This window comes from Catharus ustulatus, chromosome 10 (assembly GCF_009819885.2).
Source record: "Catharus ustulatus isolate bCatUst1 chromosome 10, bCatUst1.pri.v2, whole genome shotgun sequence".
Lineage (NCBI taxonomy): Eukaryota > Metazoa > Chordata > Aves > Passeriformes > Turdidae > Catharus > Catharus ustulatus.
In genome coordinates this window covers 6,418,699-6,436,782 of record NC_046230.1, presented here as the reverse complement: position 1 = coordinate 6,436,782, position 18,084 = coordinate 6,418,699, and the positions used below count along the sequence as shown (strand labels likewise).

Below are 18,084 nucleotides of genomic sequence, written 5' to 3'. Positions count from 1 at the left end.
GTATATCCTGTAGCAAGCTTTATATGAACAAAAAATGTATGGAAATAATGATGAATCCAAGCCTTTTTTGTTCACTTGTTTTTTCAAGAATGCCAACTCACACAAGCAGTTTGGTGCCCTTTTCACTGGAACTTGCATTCTCACTGTCCCCATCAGGACAGCAGGAGAAGGCTAAACTATTTGCCTAGACTTCCAGTGAGTCTTGAGGGGAAAACACTGACATGTCCTGAAGGCAAATTTTTCATTTTAAAATAAATAAGATTGTCCTCCTTGCCTCTAGAAATGTTTCTTATCCTCTCATGCTTTGATCAGCTCAAAGGTCTTTACAGGATGTGTGGGTCCAGGTGACCTGCCCCTCAAGACCCTGCATAGAGGATTGGTTTTGACAGTGGTGTGTGGTTTTAGTAAGCTGCTGTGCTGCAGCTCTTGGTTTTGATACTCAAAGGAGAAACAATGGGCCCGAAACACTTTTGAGCCCGTGCAGTCCAAAGCCAACAGTCATTCCTGCTCTGAAGTATTGTTCAAGCATTTACTTTGCATTTCAACAACACAGGATTTAGGCAGTATTAGTTTGTTTTGATGCTGACTAACATGAGAAAAATACAAATTAGGAAAATTAGGTCCTAAGTCCCATTCTCGCTATTACTTTTAGTGTAGCTAAAAGCTAAGCCTCTTTTAAGTCCCAGAGGAATCAAAAATTGCAAATGAGTGAAAGTTGTTGAAAAATTTCTGTCTCAAGTCTGTGGAAAGTCTGAGATGTAATTTTAAAGAAGTAATACACAAGAAGGAAATGAGAATTTTTGTTTTTCATAGCTTCTGTGTTTACACTTATTTAGGATTGACCCTTCTTATCTAGTAGGTGAAGACAGAACAAATTTACTCCTAACAAAGCTACAGATTCCTTATGCCTTTTTTTTTTCTACAGCAGAGCTTCCAACTTTGTTTGGTTTTCAGCACTTTTTCAAATTTTGTTTTTGGCAGGAATTGAGGAAACATCTGGAGTCTATTTTCTGGTTTTACTGTGGTACAGAGCATACAATATACTTGATGTAGTATAGTTGACTTAGAGATATTGATATTTGCAGAAGCCAAATGGAAAGGAATGGGCGACTGCTTTGATATTTGATGACTCTGTGTGTATGTGGAATTGACGTTGATACATTTTATCTATTTCAAAAGAGATGCTGACACAAGTCTGCTGCAGACTAAATACGAAAAAATAAATTGTCTGCATGTTTGTATTAAGAAACCTTTGGAATTCAGATACAAAGAGATTGTTTTGAGAAGTGGAGAATTTGTGTATGAATGTGTAGGTGCATGTGTGTCTGTATATTCACATACCTGTATCCACAAATCACGTATGCATAGAACACACATGCTTAACATGTGCCCAGCCTGCAGTTAGGAGAAAAGTACCCAGCAGCATCTAAGCAGGGGAGAGAAACTAGGCAGGAGTATTTGAAGGCCTGGGATGCAAACAGGCATAAACGACTTGAGCCCTAATTTCAGGAGTATGCATCACTTGAGCACCTTTGAAAAATTTACTGTTGATAAAAATATTCTAAAAAATTAAAGAAACCCTGTAGTAGGAAAGAGAATGCAATTAAAATGTGGTTTAATATTTTTTAACTTGCACTTTTGGACAGTCATCTCGTGTGAAACTAATAACTAGTAAGTTTGTCTACCAAACTTATTAGTGCCTTCATACTTACATTTTTCTGTAATAGCTTAGGGATTTTGATATAACAATTAGGAATACTTGGCATTTTTGTTTTTCATAGTTTTGATGCAGGTTTTTTTGTTTAATGTTAGTGATATTGTCAAGATTGCAGTTTTCAAAAGATTGCTATACATTTGTATTTGGCCAAACATATTATTTCTCAATATTCAGTTCTTTCCCTGTAATATGAACTTACATCTTTTTTCTAGTGCTCCTAAGTTTGCTTCCAGCAATGAAAAGCCAGGAAAATTCAATTAATATATTCTGAGATTACATGGAAATCATGTGCTTTCATTTCTGATCTGTCTACTCCTGCTGTTTGCTCTCAGAATTTTTTTTAGTTGCTAGATTTTTCTGGCTTTGTGATGCCAATTCATAAAAGTCTGTTGCTGAATTCAATTTTCACTTCTTCTAAGCTTCTCTATTTTGGTTCTCACAGCAGGATTCATTTATTACTTCTCTTCAGGCTTACTGCTGGTTGCTTTTTCCAGGGAAATAAAATCAGTTAGAGTTTTTGTATTTCAAGTATACATAACTCCAGGAGTGCTCTTTGCATAAAATCTTTGTGTAAGACACAGGGTGCTGCTTATGTCTTGCTTGTACTCTGTAAATCTGTTTGATGCCCATGTTAAGTTGATATCAGATGGTTGTCAGTGTTTTTCATTTGCTCTGTAACCTTTTGTACAGTTAGTGCTTCACAAGTTGTTCTCTCAGCAGTTCTCTGTGTATGAGGTGTGATGTGACCTTCTGCTCATGCTTTCTGCAGGTACATTTTCAAGTGTTACTCCATTAAAACTATTCATAGAACTTCTTTAGTGGTTTTTGTTTTCACAGTCAAACATGATACTCTTCTGCTTTTTGTCATTTATCTTTTCCATATATTTATTTTTTAGTTATATCATTTTATGGTGACAGCTATATCCTCTTCATTTCCCTGCTCTGAACTTCCATAGGCAGAATGGCTTCTATCAGCACTGCTCATGTGCTCAGCTGCCCACTGGTGGGAATGAAGGCTTGGGTGACCCTCTGCTCTTCCAGCTGAGCCACCCAGGCAGAGCCTGACTGATAGCTAAAATCCTCAGGCATCTCTGCATTGGTCTTTGACCCCGCTGTAAAGATGACTAAAGAACTTTAGTTTTGAGATGAGATCAGATTTTGTTTAGGACTCAGACTGCAAATTTCTCATGAGTTAGTTATGACCAGTACTCTGAGAAGAAGTTTGTACTACTGGTGGTCAAACCAAGCATAGAAGTGCTCTGCTTTCTTGTCTGCAAAGGGGTTTTGTTCCCCTAGAACATCAGAGAGAATGGGTCATCAGTAATTCTAGATGTTCAGTACCAAAACATGAGCAGATCTGTGCCTTGATTACTCTGCAATATTCCATGCATTACCAGTCACTCTTAATTGGTGTTAGCAGTTCACTACAGAGTAGAGGCTGATTTTGGGGAAAAAACCTTTTTAAAATTGCTGCCTATGCTTATGATCAGCTAATAAAAGGTGATCTTGGTGTTGATTAGACATAGTTCAGAATAAATATGGCTCCATTATATGCCAGAAAGTATTTTAAGATAAGTATTCAAGTATCTAGTGTGTTGAAATGGAATTTTTCATTGTGCCACCAGTTCTTCCTTGTCTTTGGAGAAATCAAGGATGCACAGGGCTCCTCACTGTTCTTACCTGCACATCTTGGCACATGGGGATTTGTGTCCTTTGAGGTGCCTTCCCTGTCCAAGTAAAGCTGTATTTGTAGCACTGCTTACCCTGCCTTGAGAAGGCCATCTCTGGCAGTAGGTCACACTTATTCCAGATTAGTGACTGTATAACCATATTTACCTTATGCAGGAGGAATTACACGTGTTTTTACATAGGTCCTTGAGATTAAGAACATCAGAGTTGCTGTAACTGGATTGCACCAAAAATCCAACAGCCTGTCTCTGGCAGTGGCAGTTAAGAAAGGCAATAAGGTAGCAAAAACAAATGCTCCCTACCTCAGTGTTTGCAACTCAGGACCACTGTGGTGTCTGTGTTCTCAGTGACCTTAATGGCTCTGTCTTCTCTGAGTTTCTTTTCTCCCTCTAGAAGTGTTTTTTGCCAGATCACATCTCTGTGGCTCCCTCAACTATTTCTGAAAGCAAAGGTTTTTGAAGATTGAAAATATACAGATATAGATTTTAAGTACTACCCACGCTTTTTGTATTAAAGGCATGTTTTAGTTTAATTGTCTTTTGTTGTGTTTTAACTGTTGTATCCTCCACCTTGAAGGATGGATAACAACTTAAGGTTTCCCCAGATTGTCTCAGACACTCCTTAGCAGTTTGAGTATACAGTCTCTAAAGTTTAATGGGCAAAATAACTGCATGTATTAATAATACTTAAGCTAGTATTTTCATTTTGCTAGGCAGATTTGTTCTGTAGTAATCTTGCTTTGCTTTTGATTGTATGGTACTGCATTAAAAGAAAAAAATCAAATCTAGGTACACTTCTTTATAGTTGCTACACTGGGAATAATTTAGCCACCAAGTGAAGCATTAATTAATTAGAGGAGTATCCCTTAATACCAAATGAATTTTTCTGCAGTCATCACACAAAGCTTCCTTTCCCTTGTGATTTAATAACATGAGATGATTTTGCTGTTAATGTGAACACAAGTGGCAGTAATGCAGTGTGTGAAGGCATTTGTACCTGAAAATACTCATTGTACTTGAAGGCAGAAGAGAAGTCTTTTGCTCTCTAGAATGCTGATGTTTTATGAAGTGTCTGGGGTGATCTGTGAACCCTTTACAAACTGTGCTAGCAAAGGAATACAAATCATGTGTTTTAATAAATTGATGGGTCTCTTACTGGAATAACTCCATTTTGTTTCAGCACTCCTCTAAGTATCTTTTCATTCTGGTGTTCAGTGTTTTATGACAGTTTTGATGCTTTGTAGCACCATTGATGCCTGTGATTGGCTCAGCTTAAACAGACACAGCCCCTTGGAAATGCTGTAACATGTCAACTGTGAGAGATGAGCCCCTGCAAAAGTTCTGTCCCACCTTAGAAAACCTTCTTGGTGAGATCTTTGTATGGTGCACCCACCTTTTTTGAGCACTCAGGTGAGGAACTGCTGCTCTGAGTAGTGTGGATCTGCTGGGCAAGAGTGCCCAGCCTTGGGAATTCCTGTGATTTTAGTCCATTTGAAAGCAGAGTTTTCCCAGTACCTTTTATGCACTCAGTGTAATGCCAGTTAAAATTTACCATTCTAAGATTCTCCTAAGAGAATAATTTTTTTTTCTTTTGGTGGTGTTTTTTCTCCCAAATGGTTCAGTGTAATGTATTACATTGATTTCTCTGTGTAATTATATTTAATGCCCAGTCTGCTGCATAGAAATGTGTATTTATACAAAATACCAAACAGATAATCCTATATGGAGAATATAAATCCCGTAGTTTTATTGGGAAGAAATACTTCTAGGATTGTATTCCTTTCTTCTCTGTGCTTCAGAAAATAAAAAGTTATGTAGGTAGAACTGCAGAAAATAAATTTTCTTATCTTTGCTCACTGTTATCTAAAGTGAAATTTTGGGATTTTTTTGAAAGAAAATCATTTTGGTTTATCAGGAAATACATGATAGGTGTTAGCAAAGTGTGAACTCTTTCAAAATTTAAAATTATGATCCTTACAGAAAAAGAATAAAGTGCATGTCCTCAGTGTGCAGTTCATTTTTATTATCCTTATTTAGGTTTTCAGTGGGTGTATATTAGACTTACTGCCTGCAGTTTGGAATGCATTCCACTCATCCTGGAATGTACTGCCCAATCTAAATTGCACCTACTTTCACCCATAGAAACTACCTTCTCCCCAGTAGCCATTTGTGTCATTTCTTCAGTTTTCACAAAATGTATCCTTAAAAGGCTTATATTTGTTTAAAAAAAGCCCCAACCTGAACAGATTCACTTAAAAATTTTTATGCAGAGAGTTTTAAGTCTCTCACTACTTTTTCCCTGGGTCTTTATTTTTAGTGTATCAAGGTCTTCTCACTATCTGTTAAAGTATATTTTCTGCTTTTCTATTTGAATTGCTCTTTATACAGGGTTTTGAAATATTTCATGGAACTGTGCATTTCTTTTTTAATCAGTTTCAAATTTCATTTCAGTGAGTTTGGGTTTTTGGCAGAAGTTAGTGTAAGCTTTGATTTTTGGGTTTTTTCCTACCTTGATGAAAGCACATTGCACACTCATTCTAGAGTAATTTTTTCCTTTCCTATTCACTGTAAATGAAGCATGTCCATGATCAGGTGTATGAAATGGGAAACTATTTAAAGTTCTTTATACTCGATTTGCCTTGGTTTACAGTTGACTCAGATCTTCCATTTCTACATGCACTTTGTATATGGTGTCATTTGTTTTCCCTTTTGTTTGTGGCACTCTTGCCAGATTGTTACTGAATTGAAATTGTGAAATAGTTTTTTTTAAAATCAGCTTTCATTAATATTTAGTGGGACTGTGCTAATTTGCACGACCTGGCAGGGTGTCCTCTGCAGTCAGTCCCTCTGGTTCCTCCAGCATGAATGCCCCTAAATTCTCTTGCACTGAAGGAATATGAAATTGATCCATAGCTGCAAAGCCTAGAGGAGGTAATTAGATCACTCCCTTCATTATTTCATTCACTGCTTCTGACTTGCTTTTACTGGCAACCCCAAGCTACTGTTCCTCTTCAGTACTATAAAATGCTTTAGTTTATATTTTAGCAGACTCTGAGATGTGAAGGTCAATATTTCTGCAAGTTGATCAATTTGAAGTTGTTTATTCAGACTGTGGATCTATTCTGCTACTTGCTTGACTTCATTTAGGCTTCTTATTTCTGTAGGGTTGCTTACCTGGCATATTCTTCAAATTATGCTCTGTGGTAGTTCTTAATACAGACTCATCAGAGTTCTCTTCTGTGAGACTCTCTTGAAAACTGTTGCAGGCTTTGTGAAATCTTTGTAGTGACTGTCTTTGTACCATATGTCATTTGCCATTTGCAGGAAACCTTGATTTTTTTTACTCCATTCTCATAAGAATAGAAGCAATGTAATAATAAAAAAGAGAGGTTGAGTCTTATTTTTGTAATGTACCTGTATGGATTTGTTGGCCCAGGGATGTGGTGCATATATGTGGCTGTGTATATGTATTTAAGTGTGTGTGATATGTGTCTGGATGTGTCCTGACAGCAGGGAATGGAGGAGGGCTGTTGGTGTTACTGGAGTCATTTGGAGGTTTTATTTGTGTAACTGAACTTGTTGCCAAGGGAGCCTTTTCCTTGTGTGTGTGCCTTGGAGTTGATGAATCCCAAAAGCATGGATGTGCTGCCCCTGGGCAAGCTGCAGCACATGTCCTGCAGGTCCTGTGCCTCCTCAGGTTGCTGGATTTATCATGTACTCCATGCACAGCATGGAAGTGCACGTTCACATATGGTAAATCCATGCTCCCCACTGCATCTGAAGGTAAAAACATCTGTAAGGAGATGGGTACCACTGGAGCAGCTCATGCAATCTATTGCTGCCTTCTTTCCTAGGGTTTTGTGGAAGTAGGCAGGGAGACTTGTGGGGATGAATTCTGGGGGATGGAACCTGCTTGTAGTTACCTCCTTTCCAAAAGGGCCACCTGGTCCTTCCCTCCACTGCCTCCACCAGTGTGCCTTCAAAGTGTTAATGGTCTGTGCTTGGGACAGGGCAACAACAGGAGTGTCTGGGCAGGGTGATCAAATGTGGGTAATTTCCCTGAGTTTGCTCTTGGATTATGCATAAAAAGAGGCTTTGCTGGAACCTGGGGCCTGTTGGTTAGAAATCCTTGTTTGTAAGAAGAGTCCTTCTCTCTATGCATACTTATGCAAAATAATTCCATTTCTGGCAAGGTCTGCATGTTGCACCATTTGCTACACTGCTGCCTGTGGTTTGATTCCTTTTTTGCTTGTGTTCAATCTTTTTTCCTGTTATTTGGCTTACTACTGTTTTGTCTTGGTTCCGTTGATATTTGTCTCTCTTTTGGGTCTGATGTGTGTAATTCTTATTTATTCATCTAGTGTTTTCTGTTTTTATAGCTCTTTTCTGTTACATCAAAAGTCAACAGTTTGATTAAGTTCCAACTGTTGTAGCATATGTAGTCTGGCTTCATTATCTCTGTTGCCTTAAACTGTAATCTCTAACTGAATTAGGCAGCCAGTATGCCAAGTGTGCGTGAGGGGCTGGGTGTGTGGCTCTGTGGGTGTTATTTTGGGGCACTGACTTTTAGGGCTTAGTGACTGCAGTTGGTGTGGCTCTGTGCTGATGCTGGCAGGTCAGGTGCCTGTGTGTGACTTGTCAGTGGGGGCTCTCTTGGGGTAAACACAAACCTTGTGCAGCAGGAGCCTGCTCACCTCTCCACACATACCTGTTCAGAGCAAGGAGTTACACTGACAGCTCCCTGAGCACTGTGTGTGTGTGTGTGTGTGTGTCACACACAGTGGTGAGTGCCAAGCCACTGAGGAGCTTGTGCATGCCAGCTTAGATCAAATGAACCCTACCCACAAATTCAGACTTTACTTGCAGCTTTGTCAGTTCGCTGGGAGGCCAAGACAGTCTGTGCCTGCTATTTCTCTGAGAACCTTTGCTCTGATTTTTCTGCTTTTCTTATCTCCTGCTACCACTGAAGACTCTGCATTGCCTTGAGTCTGGTCCCATGTATGGAGATGAGCCACTTTATTTTTCTGTAAATTGCACGATGGCTCTGGGTTGAAAGTGCAAATGCCACACTGGTAGGACAGCATGGGCCCCCAGTGCCCAAGGACACAGCATGTCCCACACAATTCTTTTTGTATGAGAGACAAAAAATAGAAGAGGTGAGAGGAGCTGTACTGATGCTACAGTTTGAGATTGTGCTGCAAAAATAATTTAAATAATTGTATAAAAGAAACAGAAGCAAAATGTCAAGATATTCCTTCACATTTCTTTCCTTGGCTTCCCCTTTTTTGATTCCAGAAGGGTTGACTAGCAGTGTTTACAGCACAGTCCATGAAAAGCTGCAGTGATATGGCTGAAGGGGCAGAGTGTTGTAGCAACAAACAGGAGTAAGACTGAACGTGGGAGGGAATTTCTTGGGCCAGCCTTACTTCCACAGGGAGTGTTTTCTGTGAAACTTGGCTGTGGTTAATGAGCAGATGCTGAGAAACTAGTTATTATCACTCAGGAAAAGCAACTGAGATTTCCCAGACTCAAAGAAGAATATAGTAGACTTCAGAAACTCTCAAGAGACGTGTGACAAGAGTGGGCAAGGATAAAGAAACAGAATTATTTCTGGGAAAGCAACATGGCACAGAGTAGGATTATTCTGCCTGGAAAGAGCTGACCAGATGGAAGCATGGAAAATGCAAACAGGGACTTGGGGTTTGTTTCTTCTTGTTTCATAAGAATTGGGTCACTTCAAATGGATCTAACAATTGGCAAGTTTAAAACACAATTATTCTTTTATTTTGCAGTGAATAATTAACCCTTGCACACTGCTGCAAGATGATGTAGATATAAAGCTGGTTTAGACAGATGCATACATGAGAGAAGAAATTTGCTGCTGTCTTAAGGGTCTGGGACAGCAACTCAGAAATATCAGTATATTCTTGCCCATTTCTTATGCTTTTCCCTACATGTAGAAGCCCTGTTGGGCTGGTGAACCTGTCATCTGACCCAGCACAGCTGCTATTTTCTGTAGTGTAAAAAATAGCTCTGGCAATTGCATGTTGTTTGATATCTACAGTAATAGCACTGTTCAAACAAATCTTGTAAATTGTTAGTACACCAACAGCCTGGTCATTTAGTTTTGTCAATATTTGGTGTAGTAAATACTTTTTACATTTGGCTACATTTGGTTTGTGTGCCCTGGAGAATTTTGCTGGTTGATTGAAATGATTGATACTTCCAGGAACAGGTCTGAATTCATAATGAATTCATAACATAACATTCTAGATAACTGGTTTTGTGCTGCTGCTTCCTCAACTTGTGTGAAACTTAATTAAAGGCCGAGACTTGCTTTCTAATTTCTTCTAAGTAGCAGATGGACCCCTTTTTAAGATTGCTTGTCCTGGGTGGGAGGGGTGTGTCTGTGTGTTGGGAGGCAAAACCTGTGAAAACTGAGTTTCCTGGCAAATTGGATGTTTAGAGATTCGTGCTGGTTGTTGGATAACGTGATAGTACTGCTGGTCTGCTCCTGGCTCAAGGGTGAGTGTAGTGATGTGTGTTAAACACCGAGTGCCTTGCTTCAGGTCAGAGTTCTGTGTATCTCTGGGACATATACAACTGGTTTGCTGCATCCTTTTCCTCACACACCTGCCATGGGCCCGCTGGTAGTCTTGGGAGTTTGCACTTGGATAAAATGGAAACTGCAGAGGAATTTTTCAAGGTTCCTTGATAAGGCTACTAATTAAGAAAAAGGCAGATTTTTCTAAGAGAACAAATTGTTTGGTTTTTTTGTCTTTCCTGTTGATTCTTTTTCAGCACAGTAGAAACCAGTTGTGTGGGCATGGTAGGGTGTTTGTATGTGTGTGTGACTTTTTTAAATTTAATTTCATAGAATCTCATTGTAGATCTGAACCATCCAGAATAAATGAATCTGTTTGCAAGGTGTGCTCTGATAATATAATCAAGCTTTTCCTAGTGATTGTTGTTGCCTGTATGGAACATGTATTCCCCTCATAAAACAAGTAAAGCATAATATCTGATTGCATTAAATATACACAGTTCTTTACCTACAGTGTTTATGTAGCTGAGGAACTTGGAATGTCAGAGATGATAAAAATATCTCCTGACTAACTGTAGTTCTGAGTGCAGTTAAAAACTGACTTGAGTTTCCTAGCCTGTGATCCAGGAAACTTACAGCACCCTAAGTCCAAATTCTGTGTATTATTTTATTTACCATATATTCTCATTTTTGTTTTCCTGAACTATTTACAGTGTTTCTAAGTGACTGATGTACTCTTTGGCCTTTATAAATACTGAGATATTCACTATGCAATATAAAATCAGTATCCCAAAATATGTCTACTAATCAGTTTTCTGGGATTATGTGTTGGTCATTCTGAATGGAGTAACAGTGTTTGTTTTTTTAAACACAATTTTAAAATTAAAATACTTTAAGTAGTTTTGAGGCATTGCAATAATTTTAATTTGAACTTGTGTTTGTACAATATAATACCAGAAAATGATACATATAGTTCTGCTCTCTAACAATATTTGTTCTGTCTCCACCTTGAGAGAAGTTGCATAGATTTCTGAATTTGTACTATGTATAATTATACAAAATAAATGCTCAATTATAAAATTATATTCTGAAAAGAATAAGTAATTTACCTTTAATAAGGTAACTTTTTAAGAGTCTCTGATAAGTTATTCTTTTTTTCTTGACAGTCTGTGGTGGACGACTGGATTGAATCATATAAGCAAGACAGGGACATAGCACTTCTGGATTTAATCAACTTCTTTATCCAGTGTTCAGGATGTCGAGGTACAGAACATGGAAACAAGTTGCATAGAATAAATCTGACCTACAAATGTGTGTTAATGCAAATGCTGGTAAAGATGGGAAAGACACTTGCATTGGTGTTCCTTGTGTGCATGGTTTGTATAGAAATACTGTCTGCATTCTAGAATAACTTGATTTAAAGCTTGTTTGTCAAGGGCTGCCCATTCTCTTTCTCAATTTCCTGTCACCATGCTAAAGTGTACAAATCCTCACAGAGACACTCTACTCGTCAGCAGCAGGAGACAAAGATCTAGTACTCCAGGTAGGTGGATCTTTATTTCCCCTTTCTGTGTCTTCCCAAGTTTTTAATTGCAAAAAATCAGTAGGTAACTATACCTTAACTTTGATTTTTTTGTTTCTTTATTTTTAGGACTTTTTTTTTTGACTGAAGAGGAAGGAGTCAGGCTTCAGTTCACTTCGATTAGCAAGAAAGATTTCCTGTGGGTGAAACTCCAGTGTTATTTGTTCCTCTGTGATACTTTATCACATCAGCAGCGAGTGCCCTGCCTTTTATACCCTACTTAAGCAGTCTCCATTACCAGACGTGCAGCAGTCAGCCATTCTAGCTTTCTGTTGCCACACTGTGTCTTCTAATGAATTTTTCATGTGTTGTCTTTTTTCAGTGAACTCAGTCTTGAAAAGAGGCAGAGCTCCACTCTCTCTGTAGTGCTCTGAACCAAACTATTTACTGTTTGCTGATGCTTCTTGGAATTTACTTTGAATAGAGTTGAGAACAACCCACAATTCAGAAATTCGTTCTCTTAATTTTGTATCTGATGTGGGAATACACCTTTAGGCATCAAATGGTCTGGGAAGAAGTCCCTTTTCTTCCTTCTTAAGTATAAGATGAAGTCTTGAGTAGTTAAAAGCATCAGAGAAAAGAAATAGGAACCATCAGCAGCTTCAGCAACCCTTTTTCATAGCTGAAGGAGACAAACTTATTTTGTGGATGACAGAAAAGACTGAAACTCTGGGAGCATTCTGTGAAAGGGCTGAAGATTAGGGCTTCGTTTACCAGCCCATGTCAATGTCTGCACTGTTCACACAGAACCACTGAAACATTTTTCAGTTGTGTTTGGCAGCTTATGTGAAAGTAGTTGTATTCTACATGCTTTTTCTTTTTTTTTAACTTTCTCTTGAAGGTGTACATGATAAAAAAGCAACCTGAGAAGCTTATTTGTAAGAATTTGGGCAGCATTAAACCAAAGGCATCCTTGGCCATATGTTTATATTCTTGTTGATGCAAGCTTTTGGTGAAAGCATGTCATAAATATCTTCATTCCCCTGCTGCTCTCTAATTCATTCTCCCTTTCTTTTTCTTCATTACAAAAAGCAGCACTCTGATAAAATTCCTGTTTTTTTAAAGCACTTGTTGGTGAGTGATGCAGGCTGAATGCCCACTGTCAGCCATATGCTGCTGGAGCAAGTGCTTCCCAGAAAGGCTTTCTATTACTGGCTGGGAGGCAGCAGCGCTGCGAGTGCCTCATGTCATTGACTGACTTGGCTTTTCTTTGAATGGTGACTTTTCATTTTCAGTGCTCTGCTCTGTATCCCAGGGCTATCTCTGCTGAGCTTCTTTGAGAACCTCCTGGTCCCAAACAACAGTGGTGGTGGTGGGAGAAAGGAAGCAAAAATTACTTCTCCCCAAGTCCGTAGTGTGTTTGGGAGATTTATTTCTGTGCTGGAATTTTTGCAGTAGCTGTAGTAACAGCTGTAGAACAGGGTTAAAATCCTGGCAAACAGTGCAGTTCTTTCCAGTTTCCAGTAATATGCTTGTTTTCTAGAATAAATAAAACTTATCAGAAGGAAATGGATTTTTTTGGTATCCACTTAGGGTAAAGCACATACCAAGTTGTCTGTAATGGAAATGAGAAATAGGGGGTTGTTCTGTATCTTGTGAGGAAGACCAAGATTCTTTTTCATGGGAAGATCATACATTATGACATTTTTATTTCCCTTTAGAGTCTTCGTTGACATTCTTGCTTATTTCTGTTTCTGATAAATAACCACCCATTGAGAATCTCAATGACTGTTTCATCTTCCTTAATTTTCTTCTTTTCAGTTTGCTCCACTAACATTGTCTTGGATTCTCCAGCCTCCTTTCCCAAAGTTGGATCTAAATGCTGACTGATAATATATCTAGGTTTTTGATCATTAACTGAAGGCAGGAGGACAAATAACTTGGGACAAATTTTCTCAGGAAATTGTGATGCTAGGTTTATAAATCCACCATTTCAATAGTGCTTAGAATCACTACATATCTAAATATATGTAAAGTACATTTACCTTGATGTGTCTTTCAGAAGTTTTGAACAGGTGGAAGTGTGTGTCCATTAACTGGCTTTAATTAGAAATTGAGGCACCAAACTGCTTTATTTAGCAACACTATTGACCCTGAAAAAATACCCTTCTGTTTAGAGAAACATGGATTTTTATGTATTTATCCCATTCTCTTGGGCAGCACAGATGCTTGAGTGACCCTCTTGGCATCTTCCACCTTTGCTTATAGGTGTTGCTGAAATGAGAAGTGATCTCTTGTAAATATGAGTAACCAGGAGTATTATGTAAATTGTTAATACTAACAGTTGTTAAATTAGTGGCTTTTGCAGGTGGACATAAAAGATCTGTGCAGTTTAAAAATTCAATAAATACACACCAAATATTCAAGCATGTCTGTCCTTTGTCAACTCTTGTGAGTATCTATTTAATGTATTTCCATTAAAAAGATAGGAAATTAGGTTTTAGTTTGATTCCAGTAATCTTTCTGTGTTTTGGAGTGCTATTTGGTGTAAATGAGAAGTTTCTTGTATTGAACTGTCAAAACATCTCAGTTCAGTAAGCAGATTTGCATGGGATTTGGTCACTTGCCATGTCATCTTTCCTCCAGTTTGCCTGCTCAATCTGTACATATGTTACCTTTGCAAGTTTTGATTTCAAAGAAGTGAAATGGTTATGTAAAGAATTGATCTTGCTTGTTTTTTCCTTTGAGAATACACAAAAAGTCCCTTCTTTTCACAGCTTGTCTGTGTAATCTTTTCATCATGTTATGCTGGATTTCTGTGGCAGAAAAATGGTTAACAAGGACTCGTACATTCACCAATTCATGTTTTGTTTCTGGCTCTTTTAAAATGTGTTGCTCTTCCCTTAGAGGAGGATCTTGTATCAGATAGTACCTTAGAAAGATGAAAAGGTAAGTGATAAAATACTACTTCTTTGTGGAAAAACAGCAAAAATGCTGTTTGCTGTCCTTGAAAATAAAACAGGTATGTCTTTTGGTAGTAGATGTTCATTTTCCATGGGATTTGCAATCTGTAAAGCAGGTGGTATTGTATTTGCTTGCTTATTCCTAAGTCAATAAAAAAATTTCAGAGTTTTCGTTATTAGGTAACAGGGAACTTTTTCACATTAGCTTGTAGTAATGATAAAGCCCTTTTATCAATTAAGTGCCACTGGGGATGCATCCACACTACTGAAATTTCCATCTCCGTTGTTGGTCTGCAGTATTATGGATTCAGGCACCCTCCTCCTTTGCAGAAGTGTTGTAGATCAGTGTTCAGAGTTTTCTGGAGGTTTTTGTGAGCTCTTTTCCATTGCTTTCTTCTTTGTAAGAACGTATTTTTGCTTTTCCCCCTTTTTACTCTTCTTCTATTGAATATTTATGTAAAGGACAGCATTGAGTGCTGAGCTCTCTGAGCTGGTTGCAAGCAAACTGAAATGTCTAATCAGCAATATGTACGTGAGGTCCCAGGAGGATTATAACTGTGTCAGTGTGATGCTGCATCAGGGCTAATTAGCTCTGCCTCTCAGACTGAGTAATTAGCTCAGGTATCCTGCTCTGCTGCTATGACAACCAGGCTGTTTCCATTTCTGGAGCTCCCTGGATTTAGAGCTGACTTGGGTATCTGCATGGCTGTCAGCTCGTGCCTTCTGTTATTGATAGAAAACAAACAGAAACTCCTCGAGCACTCTGACCTTTCTACATGTTAAAGGCAGAGAGCCATGCTTGTGGAATAAATATTTTTTTTTCCTAACCAGAAGCAATTAGTGGTTGAAACAGCCTCTTGAGCTGTGAAGGAAAACCAGCCACTGAGTGCATGGGAGAAAAGAAGCTTTCTTTTCCAGGGGAAAAGGATCTCACATAATTGAAGAGGAAGCTACTTGACTGCTTTCAAGTGTACAGTGAAATTATTCCCATTCCTTCTCTCCCATCCATCTCCTTCCCTCTCATTTGTTTTCTGATGGATAAGCCAGAAACCTGTACATTTTTAAGGAGGTTTTCAGAAGTGGTGATTCCAGTTGTCACGTGTCAGCCTGGATTGCTGGTGCTGCTTAAGGCTAGGTTTTTCTCAGTTGTGAGTAAGCAGAGCTCTGTCTATGAGTCTTTCCCCAGGGCTTAAAGCCAGACTCCTTTGTGGAACTTTTCCTGTGAATCAAACACTTGGGGTTCCATACCCACTTCATCCTTGAGTGCCTGGTTGTTCCTCACCTGTTCTAGATCATCTGTCAAATTCTGATTGAATGGCACAAACTGAGCCAATAAGTGCAGGAGTTCTGAGTTAGCTTGCTCATTTTGGTTTTTATTAGTGTTGTATGAGCTTATTTAAAGGCAAACTAAGATTTCTGTTTTACCAAAGGAAATTGAAGGCTGAAACCAAGAAAAAGCAGCATAGAGTGGCTATTATAAGGTCTGGCAAAAGGAATGAACAAGCAAATGCTTGCTTTGCTGTTGGAAAGAATTCCAGAAAGCAAATTCGCCTGGAAATAGTGTTACTTACTCTGATTAATAATATTTAATAGAGGATGTAACATGGTAATTAGAGAAATGGTCTAATAAAAGGAGTTGTCTGTGGTTTTGTTTTGGAATCATTGATGGATGATTAATGGAATCATTGTTCTGTACAGGTGGATACTATGGACCACAAAGAAGATTTTGGTAAATCTAATTCCCTGCATATGGGCCTTGAAATGTTGGTGACTTTGGCATGTGTTAAAAACCTTACCTCTTCAGTCATTCAGTTATTAAGAAGTTGGTATCATAAATATTTTGTATTGTGACCAAATTAGAAAATACTACAATTCATTGCATTGGAGCCTGTGTTTTTATGAAGTGTATAAAGTCTGCTTTCTCACAGTTTCTTCAACAAAATCCCTTTTCAGTGTGTGAATATAGAGTAGAATGTTGCAAAGTGAGAACTAATATACATTTTGAAAAATTGTTACTTTCTTGTGTAGGATTTAAGTCATAGTGATGTCAAGGATTTCTGAAATATTTTGTATGCATAGCATAAAGAAATAAATGCACCCCAATAACTATAAAGCAGTTACAAACATGCCGGTAACCACATTCAAAAATGGGAAGATAAGACTAAGATGGAAATGGCTTAATTTCATGTGTGGAGTAGATAAACAAGAGCTGAACATTGTACTTCTTATTTCTGAGCCTTGAGGTAATTTTTACAGTGTGTTTATCTTGAAGTGAAAGCTTACAAAGTTCAAACTGAAAATAAGATGAAAATGGCTTGGGTGGAAGCTAAATCAGATTACCAGGCATACATTAAATGTTTCATTAGTTCTTTAAATGAATATAGGTAGGGTTAAAAAGTTCATATCAAGACACTTGACAATTAATATGGCTACATCAAAATCAATTTTTTTGTGAATAATTGCAAATAGTTAATATCTGTTGACATTTTGGAAATTAAAGCTTTGGTTTTGTTGTATGTATAGTTTTAAATCAAAAAGGTTTTTACTATTTCTTCCTGTTTGCTGCTGAATGTATTTGTACTTGTTATCTCATGTACTCTTTCTTCCTTGCTATTTCTTTATCCTCTTCTTTAACTCTTCAAAGATTCTTTGGCTATAAGGAAAGTAACTACAACTTCTTTTTGAATTCTTTTAAACTCTGCATGTTACTGTTGTCTGGGGATGAGAAAAGTTGAAAAAATAAAAAAAAATCCTATCTGAAAGTGTAAAAAAGTGTTGAAGTAGTGCAATATGTTTTATAGCCACTTGTTAACTAACAACATCTCTTTCCCAAAAGGTGTGTCCTGCTACTTTCAGAAGTGAGTGGGGAAACGCCATAGGAATTGACTTTCAGTGCAGGAGACATGAAGGAAGGGCACACTGGTTTGTGGTTTGAAAATCTGAATGAAATACCTGCTGTGCTTAGTTCTGACTGCAGTCCAAGTTTTCCCTCTATGAATTGGGGACAGGAGCAACAGTAATTTAAACCAAACATATTTTTCTTTATTAATTGCTACTTGAATATATCAAACTATTCACATTTCACATGCAACAGCAGACCAAGAAAGCAGCTGGCTTAAAATCAGCTATTAACTAATTTATGGGTATGAATTAATACAACCTTTCAAATAATTTAAAATAAATTTATTGAATTAATTGACAGAACTCATGGTACTAGTATATTTTAGAGCAAATCTATAAGGAAAGACAAATTAGCTTTGAAATGAATTCTGCACTGCTAGTTCTGTAGAGTAAGTTCAAATCTCTGCTGAAAATGAAAGCACTCCTTGTAAGCTTGGAACAAAGTCTGTGTTCTGCCCCTCTGCACTACTAAGTAAACTCAGAGCTTGTAAAATTATTTTTGGCCCTGCTCATTGGAGAAAAATTGCAAGGAGTTCAAATACTAATGCCTGTTTTCCACTATATTAATTTAATTACATGCATATTGATCTGGAAAATAGTGCTACTCACATGACTACAGAGGTAAAACTTTAAGAGTCTCTCAGTTAGACCATGCTTTTAATGCTATAGCTTTTCAACAGAAGAGCAGTAAATAGCTCTTGATGTTAATAATTCTGAATAGTTGCTGCTTTACTAGCCAGATCTGTGCC

At 37.9% G+C, this 18,084-nt stretch overlaps 1 protein-coding gene across 3 annotated transcripts in view; it reads left to right on the top strand.

Annotated features, from left to right (window-relative positions):
• STAG1 (stromal antigen 1) overlaps nucleotides 1-18,084 on the top strand; it is a 169,938-nt gene that overhangs the window by 55,020 nt on the left and 96,834 nt on the right. For all 3 annotated transcript variants that reach the window (XM_033069129.1, XM_033069128.2, XM_033069127.2), the window contains one exon: nucleotides 11,116-11,212. In XM_033069129.1, coding sequence (XP_032925020.1) covers nucleotides 11,116-11,212 — 97 coding nt within the window. The remainder of the gene's footprint in view (nucleotides 1-11,115; nucleotides 11,213-18,084) is intronic.